This window comes from Berghia stephanieae, chromosome 5 (genome assembly GCF_034508935.2).
Source record: "Berghia stephanieae isolate SIO BIC M18660-M18661 chromosome 5, UCSD_Bste_1.3, whole genome shotgun sequence".
NCBI classification, from domain to species: domain Eukaryota; kingdom Metazoa; phylum Mollusca; class Gastropoda; order Nudibranchia; family Aeolidiidae; genus Berghia; species Berghia stephanieae.
Genome location: NC_088364.1, coordinates 40,476,058 through 40,499,812, shown reverse-complemented (window position 1 = coordinate 40,499,812; position 23,755 = coordinate 40,476,058). Strand labels below are relative to the sequence as shown.

At 36.6% G+C, this 23,755-nt stretch overlaps 1 protein-coding gene across 3 annotated transcripts in view; it reads left to right on the top strand.

Moving 5' to 3' along the window:
- Positions 1 to 23,755, top strand: part of LOC144972909 (2-oxoglutarate dehydrogenase complex component E1-like) — a 72,333-nt gene that overhangs the window by 5,648 nt on the left and 42,930 nt on the right. For 2 of the 3 annotated variants that reach the window (XM_078914710.1, XM_078914712.1), the window contains 2 exons: positions 284 to 732; positions 18,420 to 18,620. In XM_078914710.1, the coding sequence (XP_078770836.1) occupies positions 481 to 732; positions 18,420 to 18,620 (453 nt within the window). In that variant the 5' untranslated portion in view covers positions 284 to 480. Of the gene's footprint in view, positions 1 to 283; positions 733 to 18,419; positions 18,621 to 22,863; positions 22,967 to 23,755 lie in introns of all 3 variants that reach the window. The other variant, XM_078914709.1, reaches the window with a different exon arrangement.

Below are 23,755 nucleotides of genomic sequence, written 5' to 3'. Positions count from 1 at the left end.
GTGTGCATACGCCCATATATGTATTATAGTATTGCAACACCAGTACCAGTGATGAAAAAGTAAAGACAAGCAAGCGATAATCTTTAAATTTACTCTTTAGAAATAGTTTTAAAGGAGAGAAATGATTTAATGACCTGAATGACAATGATACTGTTTTCGGAAACAATCAACATGATATTGGGTATTGATTTCTGAGGTAATGCTTGTTTGACTTTTATTTTTTATATATAATGGCTTGACTTGACGTATAGAAAGTTTATTCTTACTCTTTGTTCTTTTTCAGGCCATTGGATTATAAATACAGCAGTCAATCATCTGAATTATTTATATCCACTGAAAATTATTCGTTATTTCATCCTGGAAACTTTCTGTTCGTCTGTGCCACACTGCTAGTTCATTGAGTCAGGCTGGCTTACATTGAAAATCCCAGCTTTTGCCATAATATTAGACATTTTAACGTAGCAAGGACTTGCAGGTTTCATGATGCATCGCATCAAGGACCTGTTGCTACTTCAATCGAAGTGTCATAACACCTTTCGTCTGCTGCCCACTTTGTGCCGCAACTATGCCACATCATCATCAGGAGTATCCTCTGGCTCCTCATCCAGTAGTCACAAAAAAAGGTTATATGGCACTAAGGTTGCTGCTGAGCCATTCATGAATGGGAGTTCCTCAGCGTACATTGAGGAAATGTATGAGGCTTGGCAGAGGGATCCTAATAGTGTCCATGCGGTAAGTAAATATTTGTTTTAAGAAAAAATCTTTTATATGAATGAAAGGAGTTTTCTTTGGATTACTCATGGGACATGGGGGGAGAGGGTGGTGGGTCGGCATCTGTTCATCCTGCAGTGATGTGGTTTCCAAGTCTTAATATTAGTATTAGATTGGGGGGGAGGGGGCACTCTTTGATAGACCAGCTCCTTTCCATATGATTACAAGCAACTGGTTTTGTTTCACGCTGCAGAAGCAAGGATATATAAATTTTTGGTAATTAAAATAATTACTGTTATTTTACACGAAATGGATATGTGACCACATACAACCGCATCTAAAGCATTTAAAAATGAGATTTTATAAATATTAGGCTAGAAATCTTGAAATTCTTGATTGATACACACTTTTTGAGATGATGTGTCGATTTTTTGTCACTGGTTTGTGGTTGGTCTGCAATTACAATTCATAAGGATGATTTGGATTTTGGATCCACATATCAATATCAATTTAATGAATTAGTTAAAAGAGTATTTGATATATGGATGGCAGCATTTTTTTTAAAACAGCTAATTTATGGACTGCTTAGATTGCAAACCAGTTTGAAATTGTTTTTGGGAAGTGTTAAAATAAGTTTGTCACACCTTCATAGTTGACAATAATGACGTTAATTGATGTCACTGTAAAGTGAATGGAAAAGAGATTGGTCATTCAATCTCTGTACAAGGAAGGAATTGTAAAATCCAATTCAGTTTTGAAATATTCCCCTTTCAACCAGTATACAGTTATTAAAGGTATTGTTGAGGGATACAAACTAATGCAAAAGAAAGATGGTGGGGTATCCAAGATTTTGATACTGACTGATTGGATGCGGCTTTCTCCCTAAATCAACCAAAACCTGATTTTGTAATAAAGACTAAAATCTAATTAAAGGGGGTGTATTGATGTGCGTTCATGGGCAATTTTTCAGGGATGGGTCAATTGAACAGGAATTCCCCCAATCCTGAGTGAACTCCAAAACTCTGACTTGAGCAATGTAATTTCTTCTGACGAGACTTCAGTGTAGCCTAATTTTCATACATTATCCTCTTTTCAAGTGCCTCAAACGTAGAACCAACTAAAAAAAATTTTTAAGGCTCTAATGTTTAATCGACATGCCTCTTTGCAAGGTTAAAGGCAATAGGAAAAAAATAAAGAAGAAAGATCCGTACATATTCAAGAGAAATTTTTCTACCATAAATGAATGATTAAGGAACAGTGGAGTTATTTTAGTATATGTCCTGCTCGAATGCAATTTTAAAGCAAATTTTAATAAAAATGTGTCAGTTGTGTAAAAATAGCACGAAATACTGAACTACATACCTCTCAAAATCAATTGTAAGACTTCATGGACCACGTAAAAGAAAAAAATATTTAAAGCAATTCATAAAGGAAGGCTTTAACTGCGCAGAGACCCCATTCTTCCGCAATAGCAGAATTTTGCTATCCCCATGAAAGCTGTCAAAATCCTCTACTATCATTGTTTTGTTAGCTGGCCGCGCCGCTAGGTAGTCCCTAATTTCATTTGTCATTTCAACACTGTCCATCCTCAGAGGAAAACCCGTGAGGAGGCTTATTTTATTATATTATTTAACAAGTATGATTCTGATAACAAATAAGGAAATACCAGATAAAACACACTAAATGGAAAAAAAGTGTTTAGAATGTGTAGGATATGATCTATTTCGTTATCATCGTCTATGATCAATCAATGCACATTGTGTATGTCTGATTTGTCCGTTCAAGGTGTATGCAGTTGATTTCAGATAATATTATATTTTAGGGGGGTCAATGACTTAGGTATTATTATTTGATGCCTCCAACTGTATTATTGTGTACTGTTGGCTACTCTCTGGATTTAATTTTGGCAGTGTGTATATGTATGTATATATATATATATGTGTGTGTGTGTGTGTGTGTGTGTGTGTGTGTGTGTCAGTGGCATTTTTAGATCCTAGGACAATAGGCAATGGTGGCTGTTTGAAGAACCATCCTGCATCTGCCAGATTTAATTACCAATGTTATCACAACTGCTTGTGATTATGACATAAATTCGTCGATGAAAGGGATGCTTATGATTATGACATAAATTCGTCGACTTCAGCTGGACGAGTCTTTACCTGTGTTTGATGGTTGCAGGATTGGTGAGGACTGAAGGAAAAATATCCTGTTACCGTGAAAATGCGCTGGCAGTTCTTACATGCTTTCATGGCCCTCGGGTTCAGAGTCAGTGCCATGGGGAACATTATCCACAGAAAATATTTCTACTTGGATATCTCCACGTACATTGCACTGGGTTCTTCTTCTTCTAGGTTCCATGCCTGGTCCAGGCTTCGGATACTGCATGAATTATCTCTCTCCATTCCTCCCTGTCTCTTGCTTTTTCAAACAGCTCTTGGATTGTTAGGTTGGTGAAGCCCTTCAGTTGGTCTATGAGTGTTTTTCTTTGTCTCCCCCGGGCGCGTTTACCAGGTATTTTTCCACAACTTGCCAGGTATTCATTCTTATCTTTCCTTACTATGTGTCCGAAAAAGGATAGTTGTCGATCCGCTATTAAGGGCATTAGTTTCCTTTGTTGGTATGTTTGTTTTAGCACTTCTTCGTTCGTTTTGTGTGCAGTAAACGATATTCTCTGCATCCTTCTCAAGCACCACATTTCAAAAGCTTCAATGTTCTTTTGTGTTTCTGCATTTGTAGTCCAGCTTTCGCATCCGTATAACAAGATTGGCCACACGTAGCACTTCAAGAATCGGAATCTAATCCCGAACGACATCTGTTTGTTTTTCAAAATGTTTCCCAGGTCCATGAAGGCCTGTTTGGCTTGAGTTATTCTTGCTCGTATGTCTCGGTTACATCTTCCATCTGTTGTCACTATTGAACCTAGGTATTTAAAACTTTCTACGTTGGTAAGTTGCTCGCCGTGAATCGTTATATTGCAGGTGTTGTTGTTTTCGGGGTTTTTCTGTATTTCCATGCATTCCGTTTTGGTGTTATTCACTTCCATTCCCTTGGCTTCACTATCTACTACCACTTTGTCAACAATCTTTTGAAGTTGGATTTCTGATGTTGCAATGAGTACCGTATCGTCTGCGTATCTTATATTATTTATGTTGTGACCTCCTACTTTTATTCCCTCCATATTAGTTATGCCCCTCATGATTGTTTCTTGGTATAGATTAAACAGATCTGGTGAGGCAACACACCCTTGACGGACTCCTTTCTTAATAGGAATGGAATTTCCTGTAGAGTTTCCAATTTTGATAGATGCCTGCTGGGTGTAGTATAATGTTTGCATGAGTCTGAGGTCTTTCTCATCAGCGCCAATGGAGTGCAGTTGTTTTAGTATTTCTTCGTGGCGTACTCTATCAAAAGCTTTTTTGTAGTCGACAAAACAGAGGTATAGTGGGGTCTGAACCTGTATAGCTCTTTCACTTTAAACACGGAGGAGGTATATTGCGTTCCTTGTCCCTCTGTCAGGTTGGAATCCATATTGTTCTTCTGCGATTTCGGGGTTAATCTTATTCCTTAGCCTGTTGATAATTATACGCAACAGTATTTTGTTGATGTGGCTTATTAAACTTATAGTTCTAAAATTTTCGCATCTGACTGCACCTGCTTTCTTTGGTATTGCTATGAAAATAGAGTTACAGAGATCTTCTGGAATTTTCCCAGTGTTGTATATATTGTTGAATAATATGTGAAGTTCATCAATTGCTAGATCTCCTAGGCTTTTTAATACCTCTACAGATATTTCATCAGGGCCTGTTGCTTTACCATCCCTCATTCGTTCCATGGCATGTTCAATTTCACTTTTGGTGATGTTTGGTCCGCCTAATGGTTCTTTGAATTTAAGTGGTGGTTCTTTTCTATTTGGATCATTGTACAGTTCGCCTATGTATTCTACCCATCGGCTTTCTATATGTTGTTCTTCAAATAGCAGTTCTCCTTGTTTGTTTTGGATACAACTTCCTGCTGCTTTGCTTTTCCTTTTCCCTGATAGTTCTTTTATTCTTTGGTGAGCTTGTTGGGGGTTGGGTTTGTATTCTCTTTCGATTTCGCAGCATTTCCAGTCTAGATAGTTCTCGTGTGCCTCGATGCATTTGGATTTAAAAATCATGTGGTTGTTCAATGTTTGGTATTCTGCAGACCCTCTGTTGCATTTTCGTCTTTCTTCAAATAGGTTTAGAATTTCATTTGTCATCCATTCCTTTTTGCTGTTTATTTGAGCTATTGGTAAATGCTTTTCTGCAGTTGCTTTGACACACTTTTGGAACATATCAAATTGTTTTTCACATTTTTCGTTATCAGGTTCACTTTGGCTTTGTATCATGAGTGCATTTTCAAATTCTTCTCTCATTTTTGTTTGTATGTCATGGTCTTTGCATAACCTGTAATCCCTCTTTATTCTACCAGCTGTTCTCTGAATAGCTTTAAACTTTATCCTTACTGTACAAACAACTGGGACATGGTCACTGTCTACATCGGCGCCTGGGTAGGTTTTGCAATTTAATATGCCATTTCTGAATCTTGATGATACTGCTATAAAGTCTATCTGGTTCCTTGCTCTGTCCCCTGGTGATTGCCATGTCCAGGTTCTTCTTGGGTGTTGTTGAAACCAGGTGTTTGAAATCATTAATTTATTTGTTCTACACCAATCTGCCCAGATGTTTCCTCGTTCATTTCTGTCTCCGAGTCCATGTGGTCTGATTATGTCACCATCTCTGCCTCTGCCAATCTTAGCATTTAGGTCCCCCATTACCATAAGGACTTCTTGTGATTTACACATTCGTTTTGCTTTGTCTAGTGAATGGTAAAACTCTGTCATATCTGCATCTGTCGCCTCTTCTGTTGGTGCATAAACTTGAATAATATTGGTGTCAACTACAGGTCCTCTTAGCTTAACCAGCAAAACTCTGTCTGAGATTGCTACGTGCCCTTTGTAAAATTTGGTTGATTGTTGGTCTAAGATCATCCCTACTCCTTTTTGGAAAGAGGTTCCACCACTCCATATGATCTTATATGTCGTGTTGGTTTTGACATGGTTCCCTGCTCTTTCCATCTCATCTCTGCCAGGCCAAGAATATTTATTTGGAGCCGTTTCATTTCTTTTAGAATGTTGTTTGGTTTTCCTTTTTGGGCACAGGTCCTGACATTCCATGTCCCAATTTTGGTTTTGTCACATTTGTTAAATTTATTTCGCCTAGTAACTGGCTGACGGTTCGGTGTGACCTGACGAACATCACGCTCCCAACCGAGCGAGGCAGCAGTCTTCCGTGAAAACATGCTCCCCTTTACGCTGTCACCGTTTAACTTTTTGGACTTATTCATGCAGTTAACTCGGCAAAGTTACAAGAATGGTTTGCCATTGCCTATTCTTGTCGCCCTCTGCAGTTGGCCAGCTTGACCTGTTACCGTTCGACACCACGAGGAGGTTGCAGTAGGGCTTGATGATGATCTATCTTTGCAGACTTGGCATCATCCATTTGTCGAACGCACTGGGTTATTAGGGCTATTAAATTTAAATCTGGATTGAAGGCATTTGGACAGTCAGCTCTTCAATACTTTCATAAAGTTACCATCTCCACGACAGAATTGATCTCTTTCTAATTCAAAAGATGAAGTCTGCCCATTCTCAATAAGTCACATGAGGAGAAGCGGGAGGGACAGCAGACTAAAAGTGGGAAGCTGGGATCAGATTCATGGAAGCCACCACTAAGAGGAAATTTGAGGAGCAGACTGACAAAGCTGCCAAGAAGGCCAAACTTGAGCCGGGTGCAACAAACATCAGTGTAGGCCGATTTGTTTGAAATTCTACGCGTCGCGCACCATTTCCTCCTTTTCAGCTTTTTCCCTCCTTTTTTGAAATTCTAGAATGGGGTCTCTGATTGTTGTATTGATAAAGTTTTATTTTCTTCCTGAAATTAGCCCCCCCCCCCCCCCCACCCCGAAATACGCAAAAATCAATACAACTCAAACTTTACCCTGCATCAATCAAGGGACTGAGATTGATCCGGGGTTAAAGTTGAGTGTTTTCGTTTTACTTTGTGTGTGTGTGTGTGTGTGTGTTTTTTAAAAAAAAATTTTTCCGGACTGTCCTATCGACCCGGCAGTAACAGGGTTGCTTGGTTTGTTAGATCTGGTGGAAAATACTTTTATCCAAAGGATAGCAATCAATTTATATTGTCCGTTTAATGCTTTGGAAACCTGGATAAACTCCGACACATAGCCTTATTGCTCTGAAGGAACATTACCACAATATTATGGCGATGATACGGTGCAAGATTTTTTATTCTTTATCTTTGGAACATGTAAAATAACGGATGCCTGATACTAAATTCTACAAGTTGTTAAACTTAAGAATAGATCCCCACCAGTTTTACTCGCGAGGTCTCTTAATTTTGGAGGGTTATGTGTAAATATAGGGTTTACTGTCCGGATGATTATATCCAGGACACGAACGTCAAAAGGTCAGAGTGACCCGGGCACAACCACTACATAATGAAACTTAGTGTCACACATAGGTTGTGCACATCTATTTGTCGTTAACTCTGTGTACCTCTTGTGTCGATAATTGCAGTTGCTTGCATAGATGTAATATAAGATACATGCATCGACCAATGATTGCGTCATGCTCGACATGGCAACAATGTTAGGTTTTTAATCCACCTCGTTAAACATCATAGGATATGTATGCCAGAATAAGTGGAGCGCCACAACCAATGAAAAAATAATAATAATACACGAATCGTTTCAATTAGATATTGGATTCAACCCCCTTCTCAGTTTCCTTATTAGTGATACTGATACGAATTGACTTATCGCGGGGGGGGGGGGGGGGGGGGGGGGTATGTTGTATATATTATTCGTTTTATTTTTTTTTCACTCATTCGTTATTCCTTTTAACTCCATCTGGAGCATATAGGGCGTCCACCACGGATCTCCATCTGGGACCTACTTTTTTGCTAAATGATATCAATTTTTGACGGCGTTTAGAGTACGGCGGAAACGTCTTGGTCTGGTGACCGAAATGAATCAGGTTCAACTCACGACCGCAATTTTATAGCAACGCAGGGTGGCCTCTGGGATGGGATCTGACCACATCCGATGGTGGACCCGGGAGGTCATTTTTGTTGTATCATTTCAACACCCTGGCTGGGATCCTCAACTGCGAGGATAAGTCACCATGTGTTCTTTTTTCTTTTTCTTTTCGCCATAGCTAGTTGTGGTGTGTGTGTGTGTGTGTGTGTGTGTGTGTGTGTGTGTGTGAGAGAGAGAGTTCTTGTATGTTTATTATCGTGAGGCGAAATGAGAGGTGCCCTCCCCTGGTCCCCCCTTTCCCCGTTGTAATAAGAATTAAGATCTATTATAAGTGGTGGTCATGCATTTCCTTCTTGATGCATAGCGATAGACTCTGGCAAAGAAATTAATTGTTTTCTCAGTCCCTAGATTTTTATCTTATTTAAAATTTATTTTGTTCTGAGCTGGGGGCGATGAGGGGGGAGGGGGGTGGGGGCCTTTGGCGAAAGCTGCTCTCTATCGACAGCTCCTTTTTGAACTATGTAATCCTAAACATAGATTTCTTGGAATTAAAACTACTTACATATTTACTTTCCTTAGAATCCAATTTAGTTTGAGCGGCAATGCTGACAAAATCATCCCGAATGGTTGTATAACGACAATTTCGGTTTTGAATCTTTTCTACTCTTTACCAATCATCAAGCTGTTGTTTATTCGAACCATTTTCAGCTTTGCCGTGGATTCTTATTTTTAGGTCCTTTGTTATACAGTCGGTGTTAAATTTCTAGGGTGGGGTCTTTTGTCCTCCCATCGTGGACAGGGATGCACTTAATGCCTTCTATTCCGCTATAATCTATTTTCCAACTTGCTTTCTGTCTCTGTCTTGGCCTACTTGATTTTTCCCCTTGTAAATCATCTCTCTCTCTCTCTCTCTCTCTCTCTCTCTCTCTCTCTCTCTCTCTCTCTCTCTCTCTCTCTCTCTCTCTCTCTCTCCTTCTCTCTCTCTCTCTCTCTCTCTCTCTCTCTCTCTCTCTCTCATGCACTGATATATTATTTGAATATCTCGATTTATAAACAAATGAATGTGTTCCTCTTAATTGGGACATGTGCTTGTGTCAGGATGAGACTTTCGGGTAATCTCAAACTAAGTACAATGATAGTGTGCTCTATGAATCTACGCCTGTTCCCTGTTCGAATCATTCCCCTTTGTCTTACTTTTTCGTGTATGATTTTAATTGTAAATCTTGATTATTATTATTATTTATTTTTTCTGTTGACTATCCTATTTTCTTCCTTTTTATTGGCGCTGAAAATACCTAAATGTGTCGCAAGCGCTGTAAAACCCATAAAAACAAACAAACAGTCTTTAGATTTGATGGGATTTAATATCTGCAATAATATTTAACAACTAAGTCTGCTTTTTCCTACCGCCATTCTTTTATCTTTTTGGCATTTAGCTCTTCAAAGAGCAGCTTTATCAATGCAATGATAAGATATCGAAATGAGCGCTGTGTCAACGGCGTATTTGAAATAGGCGACTTTGTGGCATCGTCCTTTAATACTGAAGCCAGTGTTTTCTACTTGAGAGGAATGTCTTTGTCACCGATCGTGTCAATTAGTTGTGTCCAACACAGTTAACACTTGAGAGGACAACTCGCGCGAAAATAATGTTTTAAAATGCTTGATGATTATTACAAATGAACTAAAATCCAATATCAAAAATGATAAGCCACATTATCGACAAGAAGCCATTATGCGTGGGCACTTGGAGTTGTAACTCAAACACTGATCAATGACTGAAGCAGGTAGCCAACGCATTCACTCAATAGCTGTAGCAGATGCAGACATAATGTGCTCTCACCGAACCCCTGACGTTAAATGAAAATATTCACTGCTATTTTTTCTTTTAAATCAGGAATGGAAATATTATTGCGCCTGTGTCTGGTCTAGTGGTATTACTCGCCTTCGGATCGGAAGGTCCGGGGTTCGAGATCCGCTCTGAGCGGCGCATCGTTGAGCACTGGAGAAGGCTCACATTCTTTCACTGTACTCTTTTGTAAAATGAGTACCTGGTCGTTAACAGCGGAAATTTGTAATATCGCCTAACAGGCGTCATGTCTCGTCCCACATGGTAAAGTGTTGCTTTTGGCTATGGACCCATTGTAAAGCGCTTTGAGCACATTAAGTGGATAATGCGCTATACACATGCCATAATTTATTTCAATTTTATTTCTTTTATATTCAGAAGATAATTTTTTTAAAAGGGCATTTTTATCATTTGTATAAAGATCGCACGACAGACTTGATCTATGGTATTGAAAATAATATTATAGCCTGCTGACGGAAAAAAAAACACGAAAGCACGACAGTGGTCATACCTTCTTTTAGAGATGATTCATGTAATTGAAATGATCGTTCTGAAATAGCTTTTCAATCTCTATGCATGCCGGTCCAATACCCTACACAATGTTGTTTTTGTCGTAGTTTATATTTGTTGTGTTTATTTTCACGAAACCTTAATTTATTAAACATAACGAGGGCAGTAATAAATAAAGGTGATGCAATGCTATGAGGGTGCGATCTGACCTAGAAAAATAACCCTTTTCTCTTCTTTTACTTTATATTCAAAAATGGGTTTGATTATGATGGTATCATATTATGTGACCCGCTGTCTCAAACCGGTACTATACTAAAGATGGTTAACATTGAATTGATAGCCAGCAATATGAGACTTATGCCATCGACTTTTATGTTCTTAAGACAGCAGATAAATTCTGAGGGAGTTACACAAAGTAAAATGTCATATCTATAATATATATATACCTCTGATCATTTTAACTTTAAATTCACTTTTCCCCATCTGATTCATCGCCCCAACATAACCAGATTGAGCTATGGGTCACATTGATTATTACAATATTACAAAATTGTAATGATATTGATTTTAATTAAAAGGACTTTAGTGAGGCAGAACGTGGATCAATAGCCTCTGCGTTCTTTTGGATAAATGACTAACATCAGCTACTCCAAACCAGCGAGAGTTTTATTTCCTCGAAATATCGGTCTTTTAAAATTGCCGGCATTTGCTTCATAATTAAACTAGGAACATATTTCTAACAGTTTAAAAGTGCTAGTCTTCTTTTTTTTTTAATATCAAATTTGTATGATTAATGTTGCTGGAAAATATAGGTTAAACCGATTCACTTTAGACACCTTTCATCGGAAATTGCTCTGTTTTGATAGCCAAATTATACCCCTCTGTCACTGTGGCCTTCGCTGTCACTCATCACGAAGGCTGAACTACCACAATTAATAGATTTATTCACAAGTGGTAACAAAATAACGGCAAAAGAAATATCTTTCTTTTTATATAACTTAGATTGTGTTTGCGGGAGTTAAATTTTTTTTGAAAAATCATATTTAAAAATAAAATCCAAGGAAAAAAAAACTTTTTATATTTTTTAGCAGTTAAAGTTATATCAAATGAAACCGGTCCTCTCGTTTGTTTTGTATCAAAATTTGAGTTGGATCCGTTGTTTGGTGTAATTCATGTTGTTGGCCAACCGATTACTCTAAATTCGAAACCCTTCATACGAACTTTACTGTGAGTGTTGTGTCGCGAACGACACCTTATTTCACAGAAATTCCATTTCGTGTTCAACCAAAGAAACGTTACAATGTTATTTTTTATTTAAAGATTTAATATTCATGACTATTATTTCTTCTTCTTCTTCTTCTTCTTCTTCTTCTTCTTCTTCTTCTTCTTCTTCTTCTTCTTCTTCTTCTTCTTCTTCTTCTTCTTCTTCTTCTTCTTCTTCTTCTTCTTCTTCTTTTCTTCTTCTTCTTCTTCTTCTTCTTCTTCTTCTTCTTCTTCTTCTTCTTCTTCTTCTTCTTCTTCTTCTTCTTCTTCTTCTTCTTCTTCTTCTTCTTCTTATTCTTCTTCTTCTTATTCTTAGTCTTCTTCTTCTTCTTATTTTTCATATTTTACAGTCTTTCTTTTTCTTTCATTTTCATCATATCATGGCGTGATTTTTTCCCCTTTCTCTCTTCATTTTATAGATCTTTAGGTCATAGATGCAATTCATACTTCCACCTTTGTGACTAACCCCGATTTTGAAATAATCCGACGTTCTTATAACTCTCTCTGTGACCCTATTATTTATCAGATATTTGATTTGTCCAATTGAGGTCAGTTGTCTAAAATTCTCAGAGATAATGGAAGAATCTAGGGCGTGCTGGAGTTGGGTTTGGAGACATTTTTAAAATGTTAAAATTGTAGTTATCTCTTTTTTAAAAAATACAATTTTAGTTTTCTTATTATTTTTTTTCCTTCTTAAAAGTGCTTCATAATAAATTTTATGAAGAAAAAAATCGGACATTATAACCTACTTATTACTTTTTACTTATATCTCTGTTGTTATTTTTCATTACCCGAATCTGTATTTGGTCGGCGGTTCCATTTATTGAGCTACTTTCCAAGCTGTTTGTTTTTTTCCTAATAAGGTAAATTCTCGCTGTCTCTTTTATTCCCGTTCATTATTTGCTAATGGTTTTGTTTGTTGTTTTTTATTTTTAAAAAGACATTTTGCTTTCTAACCTTCTTGAAATCACCGGTTTTATGAGGGCAAGTCGTGGCATATCCCGCAGTGTAAAACGAATTTGTCATAATCGCCCAGACCCCGTTTATAATATATTAGACCTCTTTTGTTTACAGATCATTCAGTTTTTAACATTAAAAGGTCTCATATGAAACATCGACATACTGAACGAAGTCTTTAAAAAAAAAAACAAAAAAAAAAACCTAGATGAAATGGGCATATGAGCTTTGAAAAATTAGGATAGCCTGCTTATTGACCGTAATACTAATACAAACCTGCCATATAATATCTTCTATTTATTAATCTCTCTTACATTCCACGAACGACGAGGAAGAAAACGAAGATCTGAGGACAGATCTTCGTTTTCGTCCTCGTCGTTCATTATAGGTCTGGAACGTAATTGTTAACTTGCTACTCTCAAACCAACGCAAAATGTTTTCTGTTACAACAATATTGAGCAAGCTCAATACGCTTCAACAGTCGTAACGTCACTTCCCTCGTAATGACGCATGGTAACTTAGTAACTGGCTTTAAACTATCGGAACAATGACGGACGCCCTTATGAAATATTTCTCCGACGAGCATAAAAGCGTATCTAGAGGAAAAAAGAAACATAAATCTGATCATGTTTTGACTTTTACACGTATACATTCTGATCACAAGACATATGAAACGTTCTAGCCAGCATAAAGAATAAAAGTAGATACAGACTTTCTTTGTTTAAATCACGATGGCCGCCGTTTCTGGGCAGAGGAAGACATCAGACTATTGAATCCAATTAATTATCAGACCTTCAAAATAATGTGTACGTAGTTACACACGAAGTACCACGTATCCCGTATTCCTTCTCACATAAGTACATATTATATGAATGGCTAATTACGGAATAAATTTTGACAACCAAATCTATGTGTACATTGTTTACAGCAAAAATAACCCGTCTATAATTAGCGTTTCAAGTGATAGTGTGTAATGTGTAACCATATCACAGATTTGCTATTTATACAGATTTAATCGCACGATATTTGCTTAACAACACATCATCACTAGCACTACTACTACAACCATCACTATCACTACCATTACCACCACATCATCATCATCACTACCACTACTACCAGGGTTCCCACGGCCTCCTTCAATTCAAGGTCTTCTTGACAACTCCTAGATTTTGATATTGCTGAGAGAAGCTCCCTGAAAACTCCTTGAAATTCATTTTAGGAGAAAACTCTTTGAAAATTCCTCTTCCTCCTCCTCCTCCTCCTCCTCCTCACCATCATCATCAGCATCACCATTGCAACAACCACGTCATCGTCACAACCACCACAACTACAACCTCATCACCATCCCTACTACAACTACTACAACACCATCACATCACCATCTCCACCTCACTACTACAACAACCACTATCACATCACCATCCCTACCACCACACCAGCAGCTCATCAGCATCCCTACAACCACTAGTACTACCACTAGTACTACTACTACTACTACTACTACTACTACTACTACTACTACTACTACTACTACTACTACTACTACTACCACTACTACTACTTCTACTACTACTACTACTACTACTACTACTACTACTACTACTACTACTACTACTACTACTACTACTACTACTACTACTACTACTACCACCACCACCTACACCACCACCACCACCACACCACACCACAACCACCACCACTACTACTACTACTACTACTACCACATCATCATCATCCCGACCACCACATCACCATCCCTACCACCACTACTACAACCACCATATCACCATCCCTACCACCACTACTACAACACCACATCACCGTCCCTACCACTACTGCAGTTCCTCCCCGCCTCCCCTCTTTTAACTTAATTAATTGCACACTTTTTTGAAATATCTAGTATTCTATTTTAATTCGTGCTTCCTTACAAAGGAGCATACTATTTCCTGCCAACCAATGTTTTGTTTATTCATCTTAACTACGCCACGACCACATCATCTCATTCATCTGTGGTGTTTGATTCATCCTGTTTTGTTGATAAAGGGGAAACCCGAAACGTTCATTTGATCTGTTTTTGTAATTAAATTGAAGCTTACATTCAACTTCACGTTATTATTTACTACCACTACTGCTACAACCACCACATCACCATCCCTACCACCACTACTGCAACACCCACCACATCACCATCGCTACCCCCACTATTACAACAACTACCTCATCACAATCCCTACCACCATTACTACAACCACAACATCACCATCCATGCCACCACAACTGCAACCACCATTACATCATCATCTCTACCACCACCACCACATCACCATCCCTGCAACTACTATTACAACCACCACAACGCCACCCCTACCATCACCAATACTACTGCACCGAGTGTTGCAAGCGCCGTAAAAACCCTTCAAACAAATTTAGCTTAAATCTCTCTCTCTCTCTCTCTCTCTCTCTCTCTCTCTCTCTCTCTCTCTCTCTCTCTCTCTCTCTCTCTCTCTCTCTCTCTCTCTCTCTCTCTCTCTCTCTCTCCACACAAACACACACGCAAATCAATAAATTTCGCTCATTGGATTAATTTTCATAACAACCTTCCTCTACTTGCCAACGATAGCTCACCACAAATACTTTGACCTCAAACTTTAGCCTCGTTAGATTTTCAATTTCATGTTTCTCTACTTATCACTACATGTACTTTGAGCACTTTACAATCGCCATTATCACATCGTCATCATCACTACTACTTATACTACTACGGCTACTGCTACTGCTACTACTACTACTACTACTACTACTACTACTACTACTACTACTACTACTACTACTACTACTACTACTACTACTACTACTACTACTACTACTACTACTACTACTACACTACTACTACTACTACTACTACTACTACTACTACTACTACTACTACTACTACTACTACTAATACTACTACTACCACCAACACCTCATCATCCTCACTACCATCATTACTACAATCACTACCATTAGGTTTTGGAGCTTAACTTCATTTGAAATAAGGAAACTTTGGGGTTGTATTTGGCAATGTGTTTATATATCATAATATAGTTCTAATCAGTTTTCTATTTAGATCTAGAACAATATACACAATACCAAATACCATACCAATTCCCTGGTTTTTTTTTTTTGTGTGTGCGGAAATTCCTCTTTCGGCATTGAAATTCCTCCGAGTGGTGTTTGAAATTCCTGTGAGCCAAATTGAAAGTTGGCGTCTCTGATTAAGGAGCAGGCACATATATATAATATATATATATATATATATATATATATATATATATATATAATATATATATATATATATATATATATATATATATATATATATATATATATATATAAAATGTTTATGAAGCAGTGCCAGACAAAGCAGAGAGGTCAGGGGTCTGAGGCTCCACCCTCGGTCGAGGCAAATTGCTGATTTGGGATGCTGTTTGTTTTGTTTTTTTCTTTTACTTGGTTTTAAATTGTATTTTAACTTTCTTTTGTCCGGCACTGTCACATATATATACACACTGTTTCAGATCTTTATCAATAAGAGTAACATTTGGGTTGAAACATGTTTTTGTTTGTTGCAAGTTTGATATCTCTACCCTTACACTTACACACCTTGGTTGTGTCCTGGGATCCCCCCCCCCCCCCCCCCCCCCCCCCCCGTTTGTTTGTTGTTTTTTTTTTTTTTTTGCGCTTTGACCCAAAATTTGACTATTGGACTATGTCTCTATCTGTTGACTTAAAAAAAAACTGTACAGTAATCTGTCCTTTGTTTACTTGTCCTTGCTGTTATAAAAATGTTGCAAATGCTTTCACCAAAATAAATTTTATAAAAACAAAAAACAAACATTGCTTGCACGTACACGCATGCACAGTACACAATTCTTGATGAGTATTTTGTCTGGTTGATTTTTTAAATTTTTATTTAATTGTATAGTTCCGTAGATTGTAACCCCCGAGGTGAGACTAAGCATAAGCAAGATAACATTATTTAAGCTGTTGTGTATGCAAATTTCCAAGATCGCAGTCGAAGATTTGGATAGCTATGAAAGCACGTTAAACACTAGCTCGCCGTAAGCTTTAATTTGAGGTAAAATGCAAGGTATTGATTCAATTTGTTTCAAAGTAATAAGCAGTCCCATTACTTTTTGACTCACCCTCGTATATGGTTGAACTCGGATAAAAATGGACTGTAATTATGACGTAACTATAGTACTCTAGTCGGCCATGACTGTAACTCATGAACAGATTACTTGTTATTTGCTAAGTATAGATTTCAAGATGATTTTGAGAAGTCCATGAAATAAACACTGGTGATCAACAATTTAAAGAAAAGAACTTAATTACTGTCGTGAGATAGTGGATTTTCAATTACCTTGCATTTCTCATAATAGTGGCTATCCATATTTTGTTGTCTTTCAATGCGGCATTTTTGTTTGTTTGTTTTGTTTTGTTTTGTTTTATTATATATATATATATATATATATATATATATATATATATATATATATATAATATATATATATATATATATATATATATATATATATATATATATATATATATATATATATATATATATATATATATATATATAATATATATATACCTGCAGTGTTCTCACTGTCGTAGCAGACCTGCCTAGTTGAACATTTTAAAAATCGTAGTTTTAAGGAGATGAAAATAGAAGTCGCTCTAGTTAACTTTATAGATCAACAATTAATCAGCAAAAGGGTTTAAATAAGACCTCAAAATCATTAAAAGTATGCACCATGGCATCACCTTTCATTTTCAATGTTTTAGTGACGTAGAGATGCTCATGAACTTCAAAAATTGGAGCCAAACATTTGTACTTCTATGAATCTTTCGTAGTAGTAGGCAGGCCTGGTTTGTAGCATGACATCCACGTAGACGTTATTTTGCTGTGTTATCTATGGGGGGGGGGGGGGGGGGGGGGGGTTGCAGTTTCCAATATACCTACCTATTTTTGTCGCATTCGATTATGTTGACGTTAGATAGTATTGTAGTAGACGTAATGAACGAATGATGGAATTGTAACACGTTTTTAAGTTGCAAAGTTATAGTTAGCCCTCTCTTCAACACCTTAAGAAGCGACAACTTCATTTTTTAAGAAGTCCACATGCGATATAAATGTACTTCCATACTGTAACAAAACAGTTAGGCCACAAAACCTTAACTTGGTGTACCGATTGAGTAAAATGCCCCCCAACTTGTCAAAAATCCCTAAACTCGAGATTTCTCTAATGTATACTGAGGGATTCGAACCAGAGACTGTAAGATCCAAAGGATTGTGTAAAGCACTTTAGTTGTTATTGGTTTGTTTTAAAGCTCTTTTCTGTCTGTTCTTAAAAGTAACTCATCAGAGCGCTATCGGCTCGCCACTTTGTGAAGCATCCAAAAGAGTGACCTTTTATACGTTCTTATATATAGTGAAGTATGCGATATCGCTGTACATTAAAGCTCTTTCTGTTTGTTTTTTTTTTAAGTGACTCATCAGCACGCTATCGACTCTTGTTTTATGAAGCATCCGGCTTTATAAAAAGTGACCCTTTTTTTATTTATTTAGTTATTTGTCTAATTTTTTTTATATTTATTTTTTAAAAATATATTTATTTTTAAAAACAGTTTTTGGGCATGGCATAATATTTATAAACCATTTATACGTCCTGATTATAGTGAAGTATAAGTGGAATGGTCATCCTTCCGACGGGGATGACTATGTTGAGCAGTTTAAGGTTAGGCCCGTGGATATGATGTTGCCGTGATCTACATCGATTTTTTGGATGTCCAGGTTTGAGGAAGTCAGTGAGATTATAAGTTCTCACCACGCTCTCTTAACAAGCTTACAAACGACCATCTGAGAACATGCATGGCGCGCTGAATGCGATGTGATAGATACGGATTAAAAAAAATTTAAGTATTTATTTGCGACACAATTTGCTTTCATCTATAAGTGTCCGTTTGGTCTTGACTTTAATTGTATTTTTTTTCTTCCTAACAGTCATGGCGTGCCTTCTTCAGACAGACGGCCCTTGGGGCTCCTCCTGGCCAGGCCCACGTTGTTCCGCCGTCCCCAATGAGCCCCATGCTCTCCGGTGTGCCAGCCTCTTTGCCGGCCCACTCGGTGGAACAGGGGCTCCCTGTGGACGAGAAGACAATTGAGGACCACTTGTCTGTACAGTCAATCATAAGATCCTATCAGGTACGTCGTCTCATTTCATTTCTTCTTTGTGACAGTTCATTACGTTGTTTTTTTTTTTTTTATCGTTTGTTTTGTTTTGGGTATAAAATAGGCGATGAATGAAAAGGATGTGAAGAGAATTTTCATTTTTGACTTTTGCTGAGTCTCTCAACTCCCGTGAAGCACTTAATGCAAGGTGCAAATTGCTGAGATAAGGTTTATAGTTTATTTGTTGTTGCATTTTAATTTTATTTGTTATCATGTTTTAGTGCTGCAAGATCTGGATGGTTTAGTATGGGCAATTAATAGATGTACCAAGACATTCTGATAAAAATTGTTGTATACCAGAAATGTACCCGTCCACCTGCCACGGAATGCGATCATACGGTTAATGTCCGAACTGCCGCACACTGACAAAAGGTCTTCCTTCATTTTGACCTGAATTATTATTATTATTATTATTATTATCATTATTATTATTATTGTTATTATTATTATTATTATTATTGTTATTGTTATTATTATTATTATTATTATTATTATTATTATTATTATTATTATTATTATTATTATTATTATTATTAATATCATTATTATTATTATTATTATTATTATTATTATTATTATTATTATTATTATTATTATTATTATTATTATTATTATATTTTACTTCAACCAACAATAGATAAATGAAAATGACCCATAACTTTTTAAACATGGTTAAACCTTGGAGTCCTATGAGAAATCTCATGGTTAAAATATTTTCACAAGTTGAGAATCATACCATCGATGTTTGAATTTTTAAAAATTCAGGCCGACATGAAAATACGCGTTGTGTCAGTGCAATGTCGTTTCCAGAGTACGGCAGTTAATTGGTCAAAGCCCTTTCACGTTGAATTATGGTCGATATGTCCTGTGACGGTCTATGGTATTTAATCGTGGAAGCGCTGCTGATCGCATGGTCGTTTTTCTAAGAAATTCTTATTTTTCACCTTCCAATAATTAACTCAGTCAAGCATGACGTCATGTGTAAAGGAAGCCTGGTTCTTACGGATCGGGGAAGGAAGAAAAACAACACATACAAAACACGAACATAATTTTGTTGGCTATGGTAAGACTGCTGACGGACTTGTTTGGAAGAATTCTTTCCAAGAAATTCGTCCCCACCGATGTCGCAAAAAGTAGTTATGTCCTCTTATGGCGAATAGAACTATTATAATTTCGATATTTGACCGCTTGGTCGGTGTTGAGAAGAAAACAGGGAAATAATGAATTGAAGACTATACTCATACTGCCTATTTATGATGCTGTAAAATAAACCTGTCCTACAATACACTTTGTATGAAATTATTTTTGGTTGGAAAACTTGCGATTTCGATGAATTGATACTACTCCTAATATAATTAAGACAGAAATTCACCATAGAATTTACATTTATTTTATACAGGGAGGTTTGTTTTGGGGGTACTTGTTAAATTAGTTTTTATGATGATAATGATGAGGAGGGTGTTGATGATTCTTATTTTTACTCAATCAAATAAATATCCAGGATGTTAAATTAAAAAAAAAAAAAACAAACAACTGATTTCTTTTTAAAAACATTATGTATCGTTGTCGTTATGAACAATTTGGGATTTTTATTATTATAGAATGACAAGTAGGTCATCTTATGCCGTCGGCGATGCGGAGAGGAGACGCTATTTGAATACTTCATTCTATTATTATATTTTCACAAGTTGAGAATCATACTATCGATGTTTGAATTTTTAAAAATTCAGGCCGACATGAAAATACGCGTTGTGTCAGTGCAATGTCGTTTCCAGAGTACGGCAGTTAATTGGTCAAAGCCCTTTCACGTTGAATTATGGCGGATTTGACCTGTGACGGTCTATGGTATTTAATCGTAGAAGCGCTGCTGATCGCATGGTCGTTTTTCTAAGAAATTCTTATTTTTCACCCTACAATAATTAACTCAGTCAAGCGTGACGTCATATATGTAAAAGAAGCGATTAATTATTATTATTATTATTATTATTATTATTATTATTATTATTATTATTATTATTATTATTATTATTATTATTATTATTATTATTATTATTATTATTATTATTATTTTCATGGCCGTGGTTTTGATGTTTTAAATTATTTTTCTGTCTGTATTGTTTCATTTTAAAGACTTTCTGCCCTAGTCATACCAGAGTCTGGCTACTTGCCATTTATTATGATCAATCGGCTTTTTCCCATCGTGGCATGGAGCATTTTTAAAAGTCCAGGCTTTACATTCTCTCTCTCTCTCTCTCTCTCTCTCTCTCTCTCTCTCTCTCTCTCTCTCTCTCTCTCTCTTTCTTTCTCTTTCTCTCCATCTCTCTCTCTCTCTCCATCCATCTGTCCATGTATCTGCGTTAACATTTTCTCTTACTGTTATTATTTTTAATGGCATATCGTCATTGCTATCGTGCAAAATGATTTTTTTTTTTAAATGACCTTTTACACCGTGTTTATTCCGAGACGTTTTTTTTATGACAAGGACATGACTCCACAACAAAGCTGTATTTGATATGGGCTCGTGTGATTTTTGTCGTTCCGGCAGTACACATTAACCAAGATATTATAGGCCTACTACATTTATACGATACTAGACTAGCGGTTTACCGTTTGGACCGAGGACAATAAATGGGGATTGTCTTGTGCATAAAGTATTATTCACTATACAAATTTATGCACGAATCCGTACGACATCTCCCTCTCATTTCTATATATTGAAATGAAATAATCTCAAAACAAACAAAACACCAGAGTCTCTGGCTTCTTGCCATTTATAATGATCAATAATACATACATACATACATATAAATACGTACATACACATACACATACATTACATACATACATACATACATACATACATACATACATACATACATACATACATACATACATACATACATACATACATACAGACAGACAGACAGACAGACAGACAGACATACATACATACATACATACATACATATAGACAGACAGACAGACAGACAGACAGACAGACAGACAGACAGACAGACATACATACATACATACATACATACATACATACATACATACATACATACATACATACATACACGCTTACAATGCTAATAAGAATGCAGTTTTTCACATAAGACATCTTTGCTCGATTTCGACCGCCAATTGCGTATTCATGAAATTGTCTAAATCATAGCCTCCTTATTTAGACAGCGAGGTTTCAAGCGGAAGGCCTCCCTAAAAGATCTCGTCGAGGATTGCTTCCATCATGCATCTCCGCTAATGGCACTTTTTCCTCTATTTTCTCACAGAATACACTAATCGATAGTCACTCCAACTCTCGCAATATTCATGTCGGCTTACCTCTACTCTTTATATATGAGTAGCAGTATAACAAGGGCCCTTTTTTTTTCTTCTTCTCATTCTGCTTTCTATATTATAATAGACTTAATGTACTGAATACGTCACAGTAGCAACTCAACGGTACCAGGCCTACAACCCAAAACCGATAAAGCGTGTGTCTAGTGATGTTTATTTTAACGACTGTATCAAGGAACCTCTTCTCCCCCTCCCTTCCCTCAGTCAGATTCGGACTCTTGAGGCAGATTATCAGGTTTGGTGAAAATGAATAGGCCTACACTCTGCACGAATTTGTATCGTTTTGAAATTCATGATTTTTAAATTGTTATTATAATTTATTTTTGTTATTATTATTTAGTTAAAATTTATTTATGCATAAAACTAATTCTTTATCGGTTATTTTACCATTTTTTTGGTTTTTGTTTTGTTTCTTTGATTACAAAACGCATTTTATGTTTTGTTGCCAATGACAGGTTTTCTGCAAGGGTATCATCATCATCATCATCATCATCATCATCATCATCATCATCACCTCAATCATCTAATCATTAATGCTCTATGCTATAACCACGTTTTATAACGTCCACGCTCTTTTTCATGTATTATTATTTTTATAAAGTTAGTGGCAAAATAAAGATATAACATCATCAATTTATATTTGAGTTGTGTAACAACCATTGTACTTTTTTTTTTCTCTCTCTCTCACGTCTATTGTTGTGCTGGTCCTTATGTTAATATTATGTTTTTGGCTGTGAATTTTTATACTGCATACCGCCATGGTTTCGACTCCCCTCTACCCTCTCGTCGTCGCCCATGACCAATGAATTATTTGCTACTTCTGCTTGCTCTCGCCGCTGGTGCTCTTTGCCTCGTGCAGACTCGAGGTCACCACACAAGCAACCTGGATCCTTTGGGCATCTTGGAAGCGGACCTTAGAGGGGAGACACCCCCAGAGATGATCCTGAGTAACTACAGTCTGGGTACGAACCTACTACTAAGTGGATTTTGTGATGAGCCACTGTAATACCAATGGTTACAATAATAAGTCACAGACACACATTTCAATTTTTAAAAAAAATTTGCAACATCATTTTTTGTCAGATCACTCAAAACATGAAAAATATCCCTGTTAAAAAATTGATACCATCACCACCACCACCACCCACCACCAACAACAAACGCAAAAAAAAATCACTACAAAACAAACTACTATATATCTATCAACCCTTTCCTTCACACACTTCACATTAATAGACGCATCTTCCTCTGTCTCGTATATTATGAAACAAAAGCATGGTACAATCCTTCCAATATTATTTATTTACCTTTTCCAACCGCTGTAAATATTATTGCCGAACACCTCGGTGTAATGTTTTGAATTATAATACTTTTTCCATTTCCATAAAACACATCTACTTATCGTCAATTAATCATCTTTGATCACCAGCCTTCCTTTGCCTTAGTTTTGAATCGGGCTTTAACCAGTTTACTGTCGTGCTCGGGAAAAAAACTCGTAATTAGAAATTTGGTCCGAAAACTCGTCCTTTAAATATCGATCCATTTAAATTACCTTCATCTTGGCAAAAACTGTCAAACCTGGGACCTTCACAAAGTTTGAAAGTTGTTTTGTCAAGATAAGGGTAATTTAAATCGATCGATATTTGAAGGATGAGTTTTCTGGCTAATTTTTTTAAATCCTTGTCTTTCCAGAGTACGGCAGTTAACTGGTTTAATCATCACTATCCATGTTAGGATTGTATTTTGCACTA